At 50.0% G+C, this 19,996-nt stretch overlaps 1 protein-coding gene across 1 annotated transcript in view; it reads right to left on the bottom strand.

The window, feature by feature from the left end:
* The window catches only part of ATRX (ATRX chromatin remodeler), a 2,430,811-nt gene that overhangs the window by 1,740,879 nt on the left and 669,936 nt on the right, over positions 1-19,996 (bottom strand). Inside the window, exon 11 of the mRNA XM_069612585.1 lies at positions 18,902-19,023. Within this exon, the coding sequence (XP_069468686.1) occupies positions 18,902-19,023 (122 nt within the window). The remainder of the gene's footprint in view (positions 1-18,901; positions 19,024-19,996) is intronic.

Raw genomic sequence — 19,996 nt, forward strand, 5'->3', positions numbered from 1 at the left:
CTGGGGGCAGTATGACCCAGAGTACAGTGATTGGTTCATGGGTGAAACAGTTGAAGTGAAACTGTTTTTCTTTTACTCCGAATTCCCAGCCTGACGGGGAAAATTCATGAGCATGTGAATCTATGCCAGACCCCATGCTGGAGAATCATTGAGAACTCAAAGATGAAAACAATTAAGCCACCACGTTAGTTGTTGAGAAGAAACAGAACAAAGCCACGACAAGGGTTGGGCCTACAGCAAAAGGCATAAGAGCCAAGAGCATGAGGTCATGCATATCAGCCATGAGAAAAGAAGCAGTGCTGCCGGTTGATGCAGCTAGAAGGGGAACGAACAGTACAGTTGTGGCAGCAATCAATTGCCATGGGAGCTAAAATGAAGTTATAAAGGTTGCCACACTGTCTGTACGTCACATCGCCATTGCTTAATGATCATCGAAGTGGCCCACCCCAGTAACGCCACAAGAACTCCAATAATTAAATGTGAAGGACTAAAGCGACAATTCTGATTGTCGAACAGCAGCTCTGGGAAAAGTAGACAAATGAGTATGAAGTAATTTATATGAATAAATAAAGCCGCACTGTCATAAGGGTTTGTGTTAGGACAGTTTTCTGAAGTTTAAGGGCTTAGTAAAACCATTCAACTGAGACATTTGAAGACTCCACATTTAGTATATGGCTGTACCACCTGATTTCATGGTAACGTAGGTGGAGCAGCCAGGATCATTTTAGGAGGGAGTAGAGTCGGTACAAAGAAATAACTAGGTTACTGCCTGTAGTGACCACCTTACTCATAGTCCCCTTTCCTCCATACTTATGAGACATTCCGCCGTCCTGTGGGACGGGACCGGAGCACTTTGTAAAAGCATTCCTCCTTCCTCTCTTTCTACGCAGGGCCTGGCAAGCGGCCGTAGCCCCGCCCATCTCGGCTCCAACCCGCGCATCACCCATCAGTCCTTTTCTATCCTTTGCTATCGCCTGGTCAGAGACCTTTAAGCAATAACGGAGGAACCTTATTATAGTGTACAGAGGGCGGGCATATGGAGGAAAGGGGATTTTGAACTAGGAGTAAGGTGGTCACTACGGTGAGTAACCTAGTTATACTCCTACGTCCCGTCCCCTTTCCTCCATACTTATGGGAGATTCCCAAGCACTCCTTAGGAAAACGGGTGGATGGAAAATCCCTTACTGAAAAAGGTTCTTCAGCACAGCCTGACCAAACTGGGCATCAGACCTGGAGCTCAGATTTATACAATGTTTACAAAAAGCTGATGGGGAGGCCCCGCCTTTGCCATGGTCTCCCAGGGGACATATTTCTGAAAGGCAACTGCGTCTGCCTTGCCCTGCACCAGGTGTGCATGAATACCTTTAGGAGGCTGCAGTCCTTGGACAGTGTAAGACTCCGTAATACAGGCAGTGATCCATCTGGAGATGGTCGCCTTAGAGGCCTGCTTACCTTGTGGATTACTGAAGGTCACCAACAGTTGAGAAGAGCTCCTAAATTCGGAAGTTCTGTCTAGTTAGAACTTAAGAGCCCTTCTAACATCCAAACTGTGCAGAACCCTTTCCGCTTCTGAAGCAGGGCTCAGAAAAAAAGACTGCCAAGGAGATTGATTGCTTTAGATGGAAACCAGAGACCACCTTCGGCAGGAAAGAAGGGTTGGTCCATAGGACCACCTTATCCTTGTGAAAAACCAAGAAGGGATGCTCCACCGACAAAGCCTGGAGCTCACTCACACGCCTTGCAGAAGTATAGGCACCAAAAAAGACACCTCCCAGGACAGGTGTTTAAGGTCCACCGTGGCCACTGGTTCGAAGGGTTTATGGCACAATGCCGTATGGACCATATTCAGATCTCACGACAGATGCGGATTGCGAACTGGGGGATAAAGGCGTGTCAAACAAGCAAAATTTCTTTTAACCACTGGATTAGACAGAGTAAGAGCAATGGTCCGTAGATAGGTAGGCGGATACTGCCGAAAGATAAGTTCTCCATGACAGAACGTGAATTCCCGACTCTGCTAGGTGGGATACAAAGGACAGCACAGTGTCAATTGTAGCCGCCCTTGGGTCCAGCTGTTTGTTTAAACATCGACAGAACCTGAGCGATTTGCTTCTGTACTGGGATCTAGTTGAGGGTTTCTTGGCTGCCTGAATAATACGCATGTTATCCACAGACAGGCTAAGATGTTCTAAAGACCTGAACTCAGGCACAATGCCGCCAAGCTGAGCGATTGTGGGTAGGGGTGCCACAGCTGTCGCTCCCCCTGGTGAAGAAGATCGGGGCTCACCAGTAACCTGATCGACGGATACACCGACAGGTGTTGAAGTTCTGAGAACCAAAACCTGGCCTGTCACCACAGGGCTCTGAGTAGAAGGGAACAGTTCACCATGTTCTTCAGCTTGCAAATCGTCCGATGAACCAGAGGCGGGAAAGCATAAGACCTCATGTTGTGCCATGGAATCTCGAGAGCATCCCCCAGAGAGGAGGCTCCCAGCCCGTTCCTGGAGGCATACAGAGGAAGTTTCTTGTTTGCCGCTGTCGGGAAGAGGTCTACTTCCAGAGTGCCCCAACGCAGGAAAATCCATGAGAGGATCTCCGCCTTCAATTCCCACTCGTAGCTGACCATCGTCCGCCGACTGAGGGCATCTGCCGTGACATTCAGCTGGCCCGGAATGGATACTGCGACTAGACAGCAACCATGAATAACCGCCCACTCCCAAATCTGGATGGACAGGTCCACGAGAGGGGGGGGGGACTGGGTGCCCCCTTGCTTGTTGATGTAATACATTGACACCACATTGTCTGTGCGGATACGGACCACTTTGTTGGTAATGATCAGTCTGAACACCTTGAGGGCTAGGAAGATCGCCAGAAGCTCCAGATGATTTATGTGGAGGAACTTGTCCTGAGGCGACCAAAGATCAAAGACCTGAAGATCCAATGTCGCACCCCACCCCAGAAGGGAAGAGTCCGTTGTGACCGTCACCATAGGGGCTGGATCCTGAAAACCCACCCCCACCGACAAGTTGCTGAGAGACGACCACCACTCCAGGTCCGCTCTCATGGAAGCCGGAATCATTATCAGCTTGAAGTCCGGATCCACAGCCCGACCCCAAGAACTCCAAAGAGCCATTGAGTCCGCCTCATCTTGAGGCGAGCAAGAGGAAGAGCCAATACGCACGAGGCCATGAGGCCCAGAAGCCTCTGGAACTACCATGCTGACATGCTCTCCGACTGCGCAAACATCTGACACGTGGCCAACAGATCTGCCATTCTGTCCCCGGTCAGGTACACTCTCCAGTCGATCGTGTTCCAGCGAAAACCCAGGAAAATCAAGTCCTGAGAGACCGCCATGGAAGATTTCCGGCAGTTCACCGACAGCCCGAGGTGGAACAGGGGCTGAAGGAGAGACTGAAGATTGCTGGCGGCTTTCAACGGGCAAGGGCTTCGTAAAAGCCAATCATCCACATATGGATACACATGGATACCCTGCAGACGGTGACAGGCCGCGATCACCCACATAATCTTCATGAAGTCACGAGGCAGCGAGCTGAGGCCAAACGGAAGCACTCGAAACTGGAAGTGCTCCTCTCCCACAGAGAAACGGAGATATCTCCTGTGTGGATTCCAGATCAGAATATGCATGTATGCATCCTGAAGATCCACCACACCGAGCCAATCGCCCATCTGCAAGGACGACCGTATCTGGTCGGGCATGATCATCTTGAATTTCTATTGTGGTAGGAAAAGATTGAACTAGGAAAGGTCTAGGATGGTGCACAGGCCAGTCTGGTTGGGTTTGGGCACCATAAACAGCCTGGAGTAGAAGCCCTCCCCTCATTACCCAAGGGGAACGGGTTCCACAGCTCTGAGGTCCAGCAGTTTCTGAACTTTGGCTTTTAGGAAGGATTACCCCAATGTGCTGGAAGGGAGGACTGAAAGATGGGGTAGGGGGTAAGGGTAAGCGGAAGCCCGCCTGAGCGACTGACGAGACCCACCTGTCCTTGGTGATGGTCTGCCACGCCTCCCAAAGAGACGCAATGCATCCTCCCATCGGGGTCTCGTGCGAGCGCAGAGAACCCTCATTTGGCAGGCTTTTCAGTGGTGTTACCACCTGAACCTGAGGAGGAGGATGAGGAGCAGGAAAAAAACCAAGTCCATTGCTGCCTCTGGTGGGAATTACCCAAAGGGGTATCCACTCTGCGGGATTTCCGATCTAGAAACCCCCTGAAACTAAAGGAGGGCCGGCTTTGCGACAACGGTCTCTGGGTCCTAAAAGGGGTTTTAATCAGGATGGACAAGGACTTAGCTGTCTGGGGGCTGTCCTTCGTTTTGGTCAGCTCCACATCCGTTGTGGAATGGAAAAGCTCCTTACCGTCAAACGGCAGGTCCAACACCTTGTCCTGCACCTCTTGAGAACTTGGTGGCATGCAACCACACCTGTCAATCGGTATCAACTCCCAGCATAAGGCCCTGAGCCGAAGTGTCGACGTGAAGCGCCGCGGCCTCCAGCAGATCCTGGGCCAAGACCCTGGCATCGGACAATCCCACCTAAAGTCTTCCAGCTTCTTGACCGGAATGAACTCCTCGAACTCAGACAGACCTTTCCACATCTTCATATTCGCCCCCGCTAACACCAGTTCCGCATTGGCCTGCCAGAGCTACAAGGCCGAGTTAGCGAAAATCTTCCTCCCAAGGGAGTCGAGGAGCGGTTACCAGACATTTGGTCGAAAAAAAAGGTCGACAGGACAAATGGTCGACACCATTTGGTCGAAAGCCAAATAGTCGAATTTTATTTTTTTTCACTTTTTTTTTCGACCAAATGTCTGGACACCTCGCGGAGCTTGTCCTCTTTCCTCAGAACCCGAGTAGCCGTCGTACAAGAGGATGCTGCAGGCCTGGACTGTAAAGTGGCCGCAACCACCACCGTGGAGGAGGGGGAGGGACAAGATGATAGAGCCACCTCTTCCGAAAAATGCAGCCTGTATCGCGCGTCAATTTTTTTTATTGACGAAGTCCAGAGTGTGGCTTTTTCCAGACCCTACGGACCTCGGCCAAAACATCCTTCTGCAAGAACAGGCTGGTACGCTCCGAAGGAGACAGGATGAACGCCCCCAAAAGCACACCCTCCTGCGGAGCGGGTGCCTCGGCTCTGGAACATCCAATAGGCACATGTCCAGTACCCGGTCATGGAAAGCTCTAATAGAGCGGGACTAGTCTTCGCACTCCTAATCGCCCTGCGCTTCATCCGAGAGGTCAGGATCCTGCTGAACTGTGTCAGGCACTGCTTTGTCCACGGGGGACAATGGAGGCAAGGGCGGAAGGGTCGGGGGAGACACCGTAGGCAAACGCGGCGCCGGTGGAACCACCAGGGATGCGGGGGGAGCCGGAGGCAGGCATATCGCCCTAAAAATACCCTTGAAAAACTCTCATGGGGTCGGTACGCATGAGCGTCTGAAATTTGCCGAAAAAGGCGTCCTCCGGAGACTGTTTTGGAGCTGCCGGAGGAGGCCTCTCATGAGGAGGAAAATTCCAGGGACGCAGAGGGGAGGGTTGCCAAACAGGCCCATCCCCCGAAGTGTCCACAAAAATCAAGGGTGCCGAACCCACAGGCAACGAGATATTGTGCGGAAGGGGCATCAAAACGTTCCAGTCGAGAACTGGACGAAACGGATGTGCACAAGCTATCTTATGTTCACCCCCAGAACCAACTCCTAAACCTGAGGCTGATGGCGTAGTTGTAGGGGAAGCAGCCAAAATGGCCGCCGTGGTCATGGCAGGAACGGCCGCCATTTTGCCATCACCTGAGGGGAACTGTGGCACATGTAGAAGTGAGGCAGGGGTCCCCTTCGATGGATCAGGGGTCTTAATTTGAGTCTTTACACAAGGAACCTCGGCTGAGCCGGTACTATGTGGCCTGGAATGTTTCTGCGACATACAAATAGCCGAACTAGCCTTCACAGGAAGGACCTCGGCACTGCCGGTAAAGGAGGAACTTTCACTCCTTGCCCCCTCAATAGTTCTGGCGTCGCCACAAGGGCGGGAACGGCGTGAAACTGCTTTCACTGATAAGGCCTTGTCAGGCCTCTCCGAAATGTTAGTTTCCTTAGCCTCGGTACGAGGGACCTCAGACCCATGTCCGGTCACAGCCTTACTAGCGCGGGCCTCGAACATGCGTTCGGTAACACCAAGCCCAACCAAGGCCTCGGGCGTATCACAGTACTTTTGTGGGAAGCCGATAAAGAGGCATCAGAGCGAGCTTTGGTACCCCAAGACTCAGAACTAGGTCTACAAGCAGCATCCACAGGAGGGGCCTCAGAGCATACTCCGGTATCCACAGGCCCCTTCAAGAGACCCTGGGAAAAACACCGGAAAAATTATTAGGGCCAGAAGGCACCTCGGGGCAACCCCCGGTGGTAGATCGGTCGAGGCTGATCCCGGCCTGGGAAGAGCCCGGAAAGGTTTCTCCCGACTGGGGTGCTCTGAAAAGTAAAGAACTTACCGGGCGTTTCTTCTTCTCGTCGATAAAAGATTGAAAATGCGAAGGAGGAGTACGTCGAAACACCTCCTCCCACCGCTCAAATTGACGTTGAAGTGCCTGGACCGAAAGGGAATAGCAATGAAAACAGGAGTCCCAACAGTGGTCCGGACCCAAACACTCTAAACAAAGAGGATGGGGATCCGCCCTCGCGAAGCTTCGATGACACGATGAACAATCTGGAAAGTCTAGTTTGAACGACAGACTGACTAGTACACAATCTCTAGCGAGAGCCAGAGAGGAGGAAAAAAGGAAGAAAATCTTCCGCGGATGCAAGTGCATCCAGTCCCGAGAGAGTGGAGGAAAGGACTGATGGGCGATGCATGGAGCGGAGCCGAGATGGGCGGGGCTACGGCCGCGTGCTGGGCCCCGCGTAGAAAGAGGAAGGACTAAAAATATTTTTTTTGCAAAATTTTGGATGCTTTTACAAAGTGCTCATTCCCGTCCCCACAGGACGGAGGAATGTCCCATAAGTATGGAGGAAAGGTGACGGGACGTAGGAATATTGTATTATGCATATGGTTTAAAGAAATCCAGACATACTATGTATTGTAAAAATAAAGGGTTTGTTTGATATACAAGCAGACCAAGAGATTCTTGGTTAAGTACTATCATAAAGCACATTAACAAATTATAACACACTATGTTTTAAATACACAGATCAAAGCACAGACCTTTAACAATTAACATTTTTAGGGGGGTTAAGACAGATTACTTTCAGTAATACAAGGGTAGTAGACCCCGTCAGTTATGCAGTCGCAATCAACCAACTTGCAAATATACATTTATGAATAGTGGAAGACCGATTCAAGGGACAGCATATACCTCAACTACTTTTGTGATAAATTATAAGTTACTCACCGTGGTGACTAACTTACTCTTAGTTCATTGTCCCCTTTCCTCCATACAGTATGGGTGTCCCTTCCAAGGGACGGGAGACCGAACCTTTTTCACCAGAAAAAACCTTCCCCTTTAAATTTAGAGGCACGTGGGGGTGCTGCACAGGGAGCATGCGCTGCCCGACTCCACCCTCCGGCGCCACACCTCAGTCCCCATTGACGCGTCGACAATATATTTTACCTTGCCTAATGACATCAGTATTATTAGGGGGAAGTTTGGTGGGACATATGGAGGAAAGGGGACTAAGAGTATGTTAGTCACTACGTTGAGTAACTTATAATCACTCTTGCGTCCCGTCCCCTTCCCTCCATACTGTATGGGCGATTACAACTGATTGGAGCCCCAGGGTGGAGAGGAGACCCTCCTTAAGCAAATAGGTTCCTGAGAACCGCCTGTCCGAAAACTGCATCAGATCTAGAGCCGGCATCCAAACAGTAATGCTTGCTAAAAGCCGAGGGAGAGGCCCAAGTGTCCGCCGTGCTTATGACTTGCCAAGGGACATGGCGCTGGAATGTGATGGCCGTTGCCTTGGCCCCGACTGCGTGGGCATGCATGTTGGCCGGGAGAGGCTTGTGCTGGCCCTCACATGCTTCTTTGATGGCAGAGACCATCCTGCGGGAAATGGAAGCCTTAGAGGCCTGATAGCCTGGTCTTGAGCCTCCGAAAGTGACAAACAGGGCATCTGATTTGTAGAAGCCTTTGGTCCTGTCCAAGTAAAATTTCAGGGCACACCTGACATCCAGGCAGTGCAGCACTCTGTGTGCTTCATCCTTGGGATCGGGAAAAAACGTAGGAAGGACTATTTCCTCGTTCAAGTGGAATGCAGACAGAACCTTGGGCAGAAATGCCAGGTGAGTCTGCAGGACTACTTTGTCCTTGTGAAAGGTAGTATATGGTTGTGAGGCGACCAGTGCTTGGATTTCGCCGACTCTACGAGCCGACTATTAAAAGAGTCTTGATGGTGACTAGCCTTATGTCTACGGACGCCATTGGCTTGAACGGTTTGTGCGCCAGGGCGCCCAAGACTATGTTAAAGTCCCACACGGGGTGCGGTCTCTTGACGGGCGGGTAGAGCCTTGCGAGTCCCATCAGATGTAAGCCCCAATAGCTGCGATGTATGCGCGGCAGGTGTCCACCTGCATGCCCGAGTGGGAGAGGTGTGCTGAGAAGGAGAGCACGTCATCTAAGGTGCATGACAGGGGGTTGATTCCCTTGGAGTCTGCCCAGTGGCAGAATCTGGTCCATTTACTTTTGTACTGGGCCCTGGTAGCCATGCTCCTGGCGCCCTGTATGATCTCCAGATTGGCCTTTGAGAGGCTGAGGTGCCGAAGCGTTACCTGCTCAAGTGCCACGCTGTGAGGGCTAGTTTCCCTGGTGCTGGGTGGATGACACTGCCCCCCTGCTGTGCCAGAAAAATGTGCTGAGCCATCGGGAGGTGAATCGGGGGCGCCTCTGAGAGACTGCCAAGCTCTGAAAACCATGGCCTGGCCGGCCACCATGGAGCTATTAGAATGAGTTGGCGAGACTCCTTGATCTTGCAAATTACCCTGTGAATCAGGGGTGTGTGCGGAAAGGGGTAAGCTTTCATGCCGGTCCACTGGGGGTGAAATGCATCGCCCAGAGAGCCAGGGCCCTGACCTTGCCAGGATGTGAACTGGGGACACTTCTTTTTGTGCCAGGTGGCAAATAGATCCACCTGGGGGTGACAACACCTGTTGAAGATCTCCTGAATAACGAGGTTGTTTAGCTGCCACTCAATTGTGCGATCCCAGCCTGCTGAGCCTGTCCGCTTCCAGGTTGGATTGCCCCAGGAGGTGGACTGCCGTGAGGTAAACTATTTTCAGGGCCCACTCCCACATGATGATCGCCAGTCTGCACAGAGGAGGGGGATCTGGTGCCTCCCTACTTGTTGACTTGGAACATGCTGGTCGAGTTGTCCGTCTGGATGAGGACAACCTTGCCCCTGAGAAGTGGTAGGAAGGCCCTGAGCGCCAGCCAGATGGCGTTCAGCTCTAGCCAATTTATGTGGATTTCCTGCTCCTGTCGAGTCCAGGTGCCGTCGACCGAGAGATCCGTCAGGGTGGCTCCCCAGCCCCTGCGCGAGGAATCCGTGGTGACGGTGGTCTGCGGATGGAAGGGCTTGCCCATCCGTAGGTTGCAGTCTTTGGACCACCAAGTTAGGTTTGGGTGGAGAGATAGGAGAACGTTGATCAGCTCGGATTGAGAGCCCCGCTCCTGGTTCAAAGAGGCCGCGAAGTGCAGCTGAACCCTCCTCATCCTTAGTCTTGTGTGCGCAACGGCTAATAGGAACGCAGCCATTAGACCCAGGAGATGTTGGCACCACCATGCCGAGGTTGCTTCTCTGCTGAGGAAGTGGGTGGTCACCCTCTTGATAGCAGAGATTTTGTCTTCCGAAGGAAACACCTTCTGGGAGCAAGAGTCCCAGATGAGGTCTGCGTAGGTTGCAGCTGCGACTTCTTGAGGTTGAGCGAAAAGCCCAGATTGTGCAGTGTGTTCATAAGTGCATGAGAAGAGTGGTGAACCGCTTCCGGCGATGTAGTCCTGACGAGCCAGTCGTCGAGGTATGGGTAAATCTGGAGGCCCTGCGATCAGAGGGCAGCCACCACTGCATTCATGAGCATGGTGGAGACCGTGGGGGCCAAGTTGAGACCAACCGGAAGGTCGATGTACTGAAAATGGTAGCCCATGATCCTGAACCAGAGGAAAAAACGATGGGGCTCCCAGATCGGGACGTGCAGGTACGCGTCCCTTCAGGTCCAGGGAGCATATCCAGTCTCCATTGTCTCCACTATAAAAATCTGGCGTAACCATCTTGAAATTTTCCAGGGGTAAGGAGAGGTTGAGGGTGGAATGGTCCAGCACAACTCTCAGGTCTGCCTGGTTGTTCTTCTGAATGACGAAAATACTGGAGTAAAAGCCAAAGCCTCATTGGGACTTCCTCCACTGCCTGGCTCTCTACGAGCGACCGGATCTCCGCCAAAAGAGTTGTGTTCCAACCTGTGGGAGCGGAGGGGATGAGAGGCTGGGATAGGGAGGCGGTACCCCGTGGATACTACGGAGAGGACCCAGGGGGCCGCGAAATTCTGGTGCCAGAAATGTGCATGGAGAGCTAGACTGCCCCCCACCGGAGGCACGTGGACCCGACGGGACAGGTCCAGCCTTTTTCCCCCCTCAGAGGCTGTCTCAGAGGTAGTGGACTGGGAAAAGCCCTTACTGCCCCCCCCCCCTTTTTGTTGCTTGTGCCGGTTCTGAGACGGCGAGCGGTCCAGCTGCCTGGATCTACGTTCCTCGAAGCCTCGGAACCCTTCATACGTACAACTCCTCTCATAGCGCTGCTGAGATTGGGTGTACGCTTTGGGAGGATGGATAAAGACTAGGCCATTTGTCAGCCGTTTTTCTTTTTGTCTAGACCCCTGCCCCCCTTTGAACGGTAGATCTAGTATGCGTTCCTGGACGTCCGGGTTGAATTTTGTTGTCCGGAGCCAGGCTGTCCTCATGTCCGTGGAAATGCAGATGGCACGGCCAGAGGTGTCAATATGGGCTACTGTGGATTCCATGAGATTGTGCGCCACCAGCTTAGCCTCGGCTAGCCCCGCCTTAAAATGTGATTGGCTCTGGGTGGGGAGTTCCGGAAGGAGGTCCACAATTTCCCGCCATAATCTTTGGTTGGCGGCAGCCAGCATGGCATCTGCATTGGCCTGACGAAGATGCAAGGATGCGTTGGAATAGAGTTTCTTGCCGTACGCCTCCAAGAGCTTCTCCTTGCCTAGCAGCGCCAGAGGAGGCGGCCGAGGAAGACTGAGGCTTGGAGTACAGTGATGCCGCCGCAATCACTGAGCAGTGCAGCTGAGGATGGGCCGAGAGCAAGAGTATCACCCTACATCTGCTTGTACTTGCCGTCCAGGCATCGATTGACCGGCTGGGCCGAGTGGAGCTTGAGCCAACCCTTCTTGGCCAGGGAGACTACATCGGTTTGCATAGGAATCCCTGTTTTGGCAGAGGGGCGTTGGGTGAGGACTTCAGCCAGGACCCCCTCTGTCGGCTGCTCGACCTCGGGCTAGGGCAGGCTTACATACACTCCCAGCCCAGCAAGATGTTTGTGGAAGGCTGAGGATGGCATGTCAGGATCCTCCTTCTCAACCGTATCCTGTGGATCTGAGGGATCCTGTGGAGGAGGAGTTGGCGCCGGAGGCTGGGGTACAGGGACCGCGACCGGAGGCTGAGGAGGTGGCAGAGGTTGGTAAGAAACTGCCCGAGGTGTCGGCTGGGGAGCCGGAGGTGGCGGCTGCACCGGGGTCAGGGGCGCCGACAGAGGAATCGGTGGTGCTGCTAGCATTGTGGGAAGGACTTCCCTGATGACATCTTTGTTGATAACCCCCATCCGAGGTGACTTCATGAAGCCGAGAAACTTCTCAAAGAGGATCACTTCACTGGCTGAGAAGGTGGCAGGGGTTGCTGAAGGGGTAGCAGGGAGCTGCTGCATACTCTGTCCATATGGACGCAAATGAAAGCTGCCCTGCGCAAAAGAGGGGTAGACTGTAGGCCACGTACCTGGTTGAGGCCAGTCCCACCTTGACACTCGTTCTGCGCCGAATTCCTGGAATGGCGTCAGAAGGGTGTCTGTCTGGCACGGCGGGCATTTTGTCGAGCTGCCTGCACGTGCCTGCGACCTGTTGCTCAGCCTGCTGGGCCAGGCCTCGTCCAAGACTCTTGCATGTGGATCACGAGGTCTACCCTGCTCCTCTAGCCTAGGCCCGGTAGCGGGGACTCCCTCGACCCGGGGGTCAGTAAAGCTGCGTTTAGGCACCCTTTCAGACGTATCGTGACGGTATTAGGGCGTAGCCCCTCGGCCATGGTGCAAGTACAAGGGCGGAGCCCCTCGGGTGAAGACCCCGGTAAAAGAACCTTCCGGTCCCTCAACACTGTTACTGGGAGGATCCGAGGATCCCTTGGCCCAGAGGCCGGTAGCTGCAGCAGCCTCGGTGCATGTGCTGGTAGAAGGACCTAACCAGTCCCTCCCGCGCAGGAGAGTCCCTGGGAAGGAGTCTGCCTTGCAGGGTGCGATTGAGAATATCGGCCCTACCTTGGGGCTGGTTCAATGTTTCGCAAAGTCCTTGAGGTCCTCTGGAGGCAACTTCTGGAAGAGCTCCCTCCACCTGGCTAGTCTGTTCTTCAACGCTTTCAAAGACAGCGAGCCGCACGCTGAACAAGCTTGCCAACCGTGGTCTGGGCCAAGGCAACGTAGGCAGAGGGCGTGGGCGGTCTGAAGTTGGAATAGCCCGTTGCAGGCTGGATAACTGCTGAACCCTGTAGAAGTCTACATGCGCTGGGGAGGAGCGTGAGCACCTGAATGACAAAAAGACAAAAAAGAAGACAAAGACAAAGAGAAGAAGTATTTGTGCATGGAGTTACATGCCGAAGCCAAACCCAGGAACGCTGGTGAATTCGTCCTGTTCCTGTTGATGCAGAAAAGGGGACTGAGGTGTGGCGCCAGAGAGCAGTCAGGGCAGCGCATGCTCCCTGAGCCGCACCCCTGCGCGTCTCTAAATTTAAAGGGGAAGAAGTTTTTTTTGTTGGTGAAAAAGGTTCCATCTCCCGTCCCGTAGAAGGGATGCCCATACAGTATGGAGGAAAGGGGACGGGATGTAAGAATACACAGTATAGTAGGTGAGTAAGACCTTTTTGGAGTAGTATACAATTACAGCTGCTTTTCAGCTCAGTGGAACACAGGCTAAGATCAATGTCAGCTACACCTAAGGGAACACATTTCAGGAATGGCACACAGCTATTCTAGGCAGGTAAAACCTAATGTTGTAATCTACTATTACAGTTGCTTTTTAAGATCAGTGGAACACAGAATGAGATGAGCAACAACTCGGTTTTAGGATGGCACACAGCTAACACAAGAGAAGTAAAACCTATATACTTTTTACAGGGGCCATCAGCAACTTTAAGTATAACCTTAGGCAGACTTATTTTGGACTGGCTAACAGCAAGTCAGGGGAATCAAGACCCAATTGGGGACACTACGCCCCTGCAAACCTATGAAGGACAAGGGGTGGGGGGCGCCAATTCTACTATAGACCAACACTGCTGGTGTTCCGGAATCTGCTGGGGACACAATCGTCTTCATTTGCTCAGCCAGAGAATACACAGGAATCTGTTTGACAGCTTTCAGGTGAACACCCACACGAGGAAAGTCAAAGACTTATGCGGGAAAGACCAGCAAAGGATACATCATTGAATTGAAGAAGTGTTGCAACCGGAGTCACCACGGTCAGGCGGCAACAGCTCTTCAGTGGACGAATATAGGAGCTAGCCCAGCAAAGTGTTGGGTCATTCCAGGAAACTGCAAATGTTGGAGTAGGCAGATTGTTCCACAAACTGAAGCGAGGAAGCCCAGGAGAGCGCTGGTCAGTCCATTGGTTTGTCCAGGGACACTTCCTAAAGCTCAGCAGGCACACACCCTCGAGCAAGAGTAGAGACTGGTTCTTCCTACCAGTGCAAGGGTCGATGGACCAATGAAAGCCATCTTGAGATCAAGAACAAAGACTAGGGCTTCACAGGGGCAACACTGGAGTCAATGCTGGTCACCTGCAGGGGTAGTCTTTGGGTTGTCAGATGAATGGTTGCAGCATTCCTTCCTTTTATCCCAGATTCAGGCTGGGAGCAAGGGCACCAATGGTAAGGAACTGCACCATTCAAACAGCCAGTAGCTATCCAATAATGAGTAGCCACACTGGTCAACACATTTGCCCAGCAACAGACTTTCAGGCAGAGATGTGGAAAGAGATTAGACAGCCCCGGCCCCTTCCTATGTCCACACATCACAAAGCCCAAAAAAAGCCAGAGCTTTCCCCAGGAAAGGAATTTCCATATAAGGCATTTCCTGACCTGAGAAGGCAGGAAGCAGGGCCAAAGAACAAATGAAAAAACTTGTGGAAGGGACATCTCAGGGTCATAGCCACCTTTAGCAGCCATTGTTGGTAAATGCAAAAGTGCAAAAGTAAAAAGTATCAAAAACCATACAAAAATATCACTGCTGCCACCAGCCTATCTTGGGCACATTGTCAAAGTAACTGAAACCATTATATAAAAATATGACAAACATTGTATACCTGTAATCATATTTCTTGTAGCTGCTTAGAGTCACATGCTTTACATAGGCTGACATCTAGTGATTGGTGCAGTGTATTAAATTATTCGTTTTTGATTTCGAAAAGGGCTGTGGTGCGTATAATACTATCCCTAGCATGACGTGTGCTGTACCCATGATCCCTCAAGCAAGGTCCCCAGATTGCTATATTTCAGACCTCGGCCCCCACTAAGTCTATAGTGTAAAGTTGAGTAAGATGAAGGGTGGTGAGAAACAGATGTATTCCCTCCCAATGGACTGTTCTCCCAATGAGGGGAGGATTTGTGGGTGTAAGGAAAGATCTCTTTTAGGCAACTTTGCCTCCATATTCGATGGTTCACCCCCCCCCACTCACACTCCCCAAACCTTTTGCTTTCTTTGTTGAACCTGTCCAGACTATTTACAGAGTAGTAAAGCCTTCACCTTTTGCTCATTTGTTATGGGGTAACTAATCAGTCATTCATCAGACTATCAGTACTGGGAAACTAGGTTTCCCTCTTATCCTTTTACCTACTTGGGTAACTTCTCCAACCGTGCACACAGCATCTTACAATGCAGGGCATAGGGATACTTTTGTAACACCCTAGTCTGTTACACTGGGATTTTTTGGTCACTTTTATATATGTGCCTAAAGTCAGGCTGGTGGCAGCAGTTACATTTTTTTGTTTGCAGTACCTTTGCACATTCACGTTTACAGAATCTTGCTACTAAACGTGGGTAGTGCCATAAAATAGCTGTGCAATGAGAAATGTTGCTTGTTCTTTGGCCAATTTGTGCCTTGGCCTTCTTCCTGTCTTCACAGGTCAAGAAATCCTTAAAATGGTCATGAATTTGCCCTGTAAAGCTGTTGTGTCACAGGCTAGTGCATGCCATTTGTGAATGGAACCAGGAAGTGGGTGGGACTGTCAGGTTCCACTCCACAACCATTGTGCCAGAAAGTCTGTTGTGCATGCATGAGTGAAACCCATAGTGGGCACTGAGTGATTGGTTAAAGATCGCTACCACTGGTGGGCTGGTTTTGCCATGAGCATATGTATTTGGAATAAAAGGAGTACTGCAGCCATTCTAGTGGATCAGTGTTGTAGTCAAGGATCCAATGTAGCCGGGCAGCCAACTGAAGACCCATGGATTACTACAGAAGAGGCCTGGCAACCTTTCCTGCAAATGCCTCGGTGAAGCCCTGCAGGACTCCATGATCTGAGAAAACCATCTGTGGTGTTTCGACCGCTTTAACTGTTGGGGCCAACCAGTCTCAATGCCTTCTCGCGCTCCTGCAGCTATAAGACCTCAGAATCATCAATGGACCCCCCGGTGGTCCGACCAGCTCTAAATTGGGATACAGCGCCAGTAGCATCCGCTTTCGCCCAGAACCTCAGTGTTCATCAGGTCACCTTCCAGCCAAGTTTAAGCTTCCCAGCATCAAGGGATCCTGTCCCGGAAGGTCTTTGATCTCGACTGGAGAGACGCCTGCCATAGCCAGTGTGCAGTGACTGTCGGCGAACCAGCTTTTCCCCATCTGGTGGAGTGTCCTGAAGAGGTCTGCATCGTTGAGCTGAGCATAGGTGCCGCTCTTCCTACTGTTTGACTGATAAGACCATGTTAAGTCAAGTCACAGCCGCTTATGAAGCCATTTATGAAGCTAAATGTACTTTTTACACAAATTGTGTTGCGACTGCTCTCAATCAGCCGATGGAGCTTTTTTAATCTTTTGCTTTCCTCCAATTCGGCTGCTTGAGCATCAATTCCCCCATAGCAGGCTTTTTGTGATTCCTCAAATACTTTACCTAGAAAATTGTGCATATTCGCGATGAGATCTACCTCTCTGGCTTAAAGACTAGTAAGGTTGCAATGGATGTTGTGAACTCTAGTGTAAAGCACTCTTGGTTATATTTCCCTTCTTTTAGACCTGCAGAGGTAATCGAAGCCACTAATACAATGAAGCTGGCCACGCCTATGGATGCCATCCTCTAGATACACTTAAGGCCATTATGCTGGCTATTGCACCCATAGATGCACAGGCAGTAATTCATGTTCTTCTGGTTCGAATATCACAGCATTGAAACATACCTTAGCGATTCCACTTTCAAAGAAGACATCTCTAGATCCATCCATTATGGCAAATTCTCACCCTATATCCCTCTCAACTTTTTAATAAAACTCCTGGAGTCATTGATTGGCAAGTTTTTTTAAGACTTTTTTTGTATCCTTACCAGTCAGGCTTTTGCCCAGGGCGCAGTACTGAGAGTGAGTTGGTCTCTACGGTTGATCTGATCCGTCTCTCTGGCCAGGGTAGTGTGGGTGCACTGGTGCCTTTAGACCTATCAGCAGCATTTGCTACCATCGACCACACCACCCTACTCAAAGTTCTATCCTGGTTCCAAACTTTTTTAAACAACCAGGCCCAACCCCTTTCTTTGTAGCCTTTTCTATCCGCTTCAGCCCTGTTGACATGCAGGGATACTCAGGGCTCATGCCTATCCCTGATCCCATTTAACATCTACGTTCAGCCTCTAGTCAAACTCATCCACTCACACGGCCTTCGTTGCGACTCCTATGCTGATAGGCAAATTATTGTTCGATTAAATCTTTCAAACAGTGATACTACGGTCCAGCCGAGGGGTTGCCTGGTGGCGGCGGGATATTGGATGAGTGATAATGGACTTAAACTAAATGGAGCCAAAATTGTGGTCATGGTGAGTGGCCCTTCTTCTGCGGCCTCTTTTTGGGCGCCAGCTATTTTGGCCTTTGGCGATCGGCCCCTTCCCGTCTCCAACTTAAGATACTCCAGAAAGACCTCCATTTTCGTCACTTTTATCTGCAGGATCCTGTTGCTTCTCTGGTTCTCAGCATCGTTGATTACTGTAATGTTGTGTACTTAGCCCAGCTATGGTAACTGATCAATAGTCTTCAAATTCTGCAGAATTCGGCTGCCCCGTAAGCCACTGGTACTCCTTTCAGAGCTCACATTTCCCCAGTCTGCATAGGTGCGGAATACCCTCAATCTAAATTCTGCAACATGTTCCCCGACGACCTTTGCACTCACAGGGTGCCCATTTGATTCCAGTGCCACGTTCCAAGTCTTCCCGAGTCGGAGGAAATGCTTTTTCAGTAAGTGCAGTTAAACTCTGGAAGTTTTTCACCTGTGCTCCCCGTGCTACTGAGAAATATTTACCGTCCGTCATTAAAAACTCTTCTCTTGTGGAACTGTTCTCTCAGCTTGCTCTTGACCCTCACCTATGGTCCACTTATTTTGTATCCTTAGCGCCAAGATCTGCAGGCAAAAATTCCACTTTATACAAAATAATCCCATACAACATAACATTGGTGCCTGCTGGTTTCTTCATCTGAAATGGTTGCACTCACCCCTGGACCCAACCGGAATCCACCTTGCACCTGCAGCTACTGGGCTTATTCTACTGGACCCAACAGTAGTAAAACCTGCCTCCAGCGACTCCCAGTCGACTGACAATCACTTGAGAATAATCGGAGCAAGGGTGGTTAGTAATTTCAATAGTTTAAGCCACCCTTTTCTCTCCTATAATAAACCTTAAAATACATCCTTATTTATTCTATTTCATCACTTTTTAAACGTTTATTCGAAAAGCAGTTATAGGTCATATGTTATATCACTTTCCCAATGCAGGCAAATCGGAACTAGAGGAGAAGTGTTAAAATAAGCCACAAAAAAGGCTGCTGTGCACAGACAAATTGGTTAAGGTGGCTTTTCTCCTTTTTTGAAGCTCTATCTGCACCATATGCTTCCTACCAGATAAAAACACAAAAGATAGGCTTCCCAGTGTTCAGGGTGCCTTTCACTGCACAGAATGAAGGTGAATAAAAAATACTTCAATGCAGAATTCACTTAGTTGATAAAAAAAGAACACTCGTATTTGCCTTGCTTCTTAGCCATCAACTCCAATCCTTTTCCAGAAGTAAAAAAATGTGTTGAAGTTACATCGCTTTCACAACATCTGGGGTCCGGTTTTGGATTTTGACCAAAGGTTCCCGGCCCTGACATTCAAGCCCCAACTGGCCAGGAGAACTATTCAGGATGGAGATCCCCAGCGGGGACGTGAGGACGGAACCTGAGACCGAAGGGTGGTGTGGGAAGAGCGTCAAGTGGTATTGCTTTATGTTTCATGTCGCATGTGATTAAGCTTTGTATTGTCATAACCTGTCTGTTTAAAATAAACATGTTAAAAAAAAAGTGTTGACGCGACAAAACTGCTTGAAATTAGGTGAAACGCTCCCCTGAGTGATTAAAGCAAATTTCAGTACAGAACTGCTAATTACAGAGGCAAACTCACCATCTTTACTCTTCTTTGAAGATTTCTTTTTTCCATCAATTGAATCGTCATCCGAAGAATCTTCATCGTCATCTGAAGAAAGATTTGCTTTAATTTCTTCTAACAGCATTTTCTTGGCAATTCTTTGAGGAAAGGAAAACATGACAAAAATGTTTGAGGTCTCAAATTGATGTATCAATATATCGTTAATCAGCTTGGAGAACTGTGCCATATATATGAAAATGTAAGTAACAATCAAGAACGAAAACTTTTGGTACAGTAACTATTCTTTTTACAAATCAAAAGGGAGTTTACTGTGAACATACAGGATTTGACCTCGTTAAGCAATGGTGCGTGCACAGGGTAGAAAATCATTCTTTATTAATTGTAGCTCAATCCACAAAACATAGTAAGAACTTAATCTCCTGTGTCATGCAAGTCAAATGCAAAATGGACAAAATGCTGGTTTTGATGAAAATGCTTCATTTTGAGTGCCCTGCTGTCAGATGCCAACCTTCACCACCCACACATTACAAAATTAGGTCTTACTTGGTCTTTCCTACTGCAGATGTGCAAGTGCTACTCTGTTACATAGGAACTTGGTCTTGTACACTTTCAGATTGTACCAAGATACAACAAAAGTATGGGATGCATTACTCAACGTAATCGTATTTCTGATGCTTGCTAATACTCTGCAGCTTCCATTAGATGTCGGCCTATGCACAGCATGTGAATCTAAGCAGATACAAGCATCAGAAATACGATTACTGTGAGTAATGCATCCCTTCTGAGGCTTGTGGAATCTGCTTAGATCACATGCTGTGCATAGATTAGCGAGCAGTGGAAGAAGGAGGTGGGATGTGAGCAGGTACATGAGCAAATAAATGTCTTAGAATCGCTTGTCCCACTTGTGCATCGGTCTTGGATAGGGTGTCAATGCATTAGTGTTGAGTGAAAGTATGTACAGAGCTTCATGTAGCTGCCTTGCTAATACTGTCTAACGGGACATTTGTAATGAAAGCCAGAGTGGCTTCAGTACCTCTTGTGGAGTGAGCCCTGGGATTAAAAGTCAGTGTTTTATCTGATTGGGAATAGCACAGTTGGATACATCTGACT

The sequence above is a fragment of the Ambystoma mexicanum genome, chromosome 5p, assembly GCF_040938575.1.
Source record: "Ambystoma mexicanum isolate Mex_15411 chromosome 5p, UKY_AmexF1_1, whole genome shotgun sequence".
NCBI lineage: Eukaryota > Metazoa > Chordata > Amphibia > Caudata > Ambystomatidae > Ambystoma > Ambystoma mexicanum.